Source organism: Dipodomys ordii, unplaced genomic scaffold (genome assembly GCF_000151885.1).
Source record: "Dipodomys ordii isolate 6190 unplaced genomic scaffold, Dord_2.0 Scaffold103, whole genome shotgun sequence".
Classification (NCBI taxonomy): Eukaryota; Metazoa; Chordata; class Mammalia; order Rodentia; family Heteromyidae; genus Dipodomys; species Dipodomys ordii.
The window spans coordinates 3229274-3231042 of record NW_012267319.1 but is presented as its reverse complement, the minus strand read 5'-3'; the positions used below and the strand labels follow the sequence as shown (position 1 = coordinate 3231042).

The following is a 1769-nucleotide window of genomic DNA, read 5'->3' as shown; positions in this document are numbered from 1 at the left end:
GGCGGGGCTGCTCGCACGCCTGGTCACATACCCTTTGTACACCTGGGGTGTGCGCCTGGTGAGCGGCGAGCGGGCGGGGCTGCTCGCACGCCTGGGCCCCACCCGCCAGCCGCCCCGGGGTCGGCTCTAGGGGTAGCGGCCTCCTGGGGGGCTCCGCGCCCACCCTCTGTCCAGCCCACACCCCTGCCCGGCCCGCGCGGGGCTGCCCAGCTCAGGCTTCCATCTTGACCGGCCTGCTTTGGGCGCACGGCCCCCGGAGCCCACGGGCAGCCCTGGGTGGGCCGCCCTGCTGCGCTGGCCCTCAGAGGCCCTGAAAGGCCCCGGGCGATGGACCTGAAGCACTGCTGTCAGGAAGGCGGACAGCAGGGCCCGGTGTGAGGGTCCCCCTCACAACGGAGCGCAGGACAGGCAGCCCGAGACGCGGGGCCGGGCCGCCCAGGAGCAGCGGCTCTTTAGGGGCGGGAAGGGTTTGGAACTGGAGGGCGGTGGCCACTGAAGAACCTTCTGAGTGTGCCAAGTGCCACGGAACCACTTTAAAAAGGCCCGTTTTTTGCCAGATGTGGTGGCTCACACCTATCATCCTCGCTACTCAGGAGGCTGAGATCTGAGGATCACAGTTCAAAGCCAGCCTTTGCGGGAAAGTCTGTGAGACTCTCATCTCCAAGGACACACCAAAAGCTGGAAGTAAAGCCATGGTTCAAGTAGCAGGGCGCTAACCTTGAGCAAGAAAAGCTAAGGATCTGCGCCCAAGCCCTGAGCTCAAGCCCAGGACTGGCACATACACACAGCAAAGGTTGGCTGTGTGTTCTGTGAACTTCACCTCTAAGTTTACAGTAAGAAAACAAGTTCCTTTTAAGTTGTAAAGGAGCGGGGGGGGGGGTGCACACCTCTGCGCCCTGCGCCAGCAGCGCCTCGAAGGGCTCCCAGAACTCCTGCCGGAGCACTTGCCGCAGCTTCCGGGGAAGCGCCTCCCCTGGCTCCCGGGAGCCCTGGCAGAGCAGGAGAAGGCCGGTGGGCGAGGCGTGCCGGCCGGGTGCCAGGGCCCCCTCTGTGCGGGCCGCCTGCCCGGCCCCCGGGGCAGAGGCGGGGACGCGTCTGGCGGCGTGGAGCTGGTTCTCCCGGCCCAGTGACGCTGCCCAGAACCCCGTCCATGCCAGCACGCAGGACCCTGGCGGCGTGCGAGGGCGTGCAGAGGTGGGGAGCAGCGCCTGTTGCCCTGAGGACCAGCCTGGAGCTCAGTCCCCCAAGAGGGAGATGAGCTCCTCTGCTCTCGCCATCCTGGCCAGCAGAGTCGGGGGTCCCAGGCACGCCAGCCCTGCGGCTAGCCGGCATTGCCCGCTGGGCCGGCAGCCCCTGGGCAAGGGGGGCAGGGCCTTCCAGCCTGCGCTCCGGCTGCCACAAGGGTGGCATGCGGTGACGTGTGCCCCACGGTACAGCCAGGGGCACGGGCAGGGTGGGGGCGGAGGCGTGGCCGGCCTCTCCAGGAGCCGGGGCGGACCGGGCTCCCCAGGAGCAGGGAAGAGGCTGATGGCCACAGCCAGAGCCAAGCCCAGACTCCCCACCCTGCAGGGGAGGCCTGAGGACAGAGGCCGGGAACCCCACCCTGCAGGGGGAGGCCTGAGGACAGAGACCGGGAACGTGGGAAGGAGGAGGCCTGAGGACAGAGGCCGGAACGGGGAAGGAGGAGGCCTGAGGACAGAGGCCGGGAACCCCACCCTGCAGGGGGAGGCCTGAGGACAGAGGCCGGGAACGTGGGAAGGAGGAGGCCT

At 68.4% G+C, this 1769-nt stretch overlaps 1 protein-coding gene across 1 annotated transcript in view; it reads right to left on the bottom strand.

Annotated features, from left to right (window-relative positions):
* The window catches only part of Trpm2 (transient receptor potential cation channel, subfamily M, member 2), a 90636-nt gene that overhangs the window by 3053 nt on the left and 85814 nt on the right, over positions 1-1769 (bottom strand). Inside the window, 1 exon segment of the mRNA XM_013027363.1 lies at positions 888-989. Within this exon segment, the coding sequence (XP_012882817.1) occupies positions 888-989 (102 nt within the window).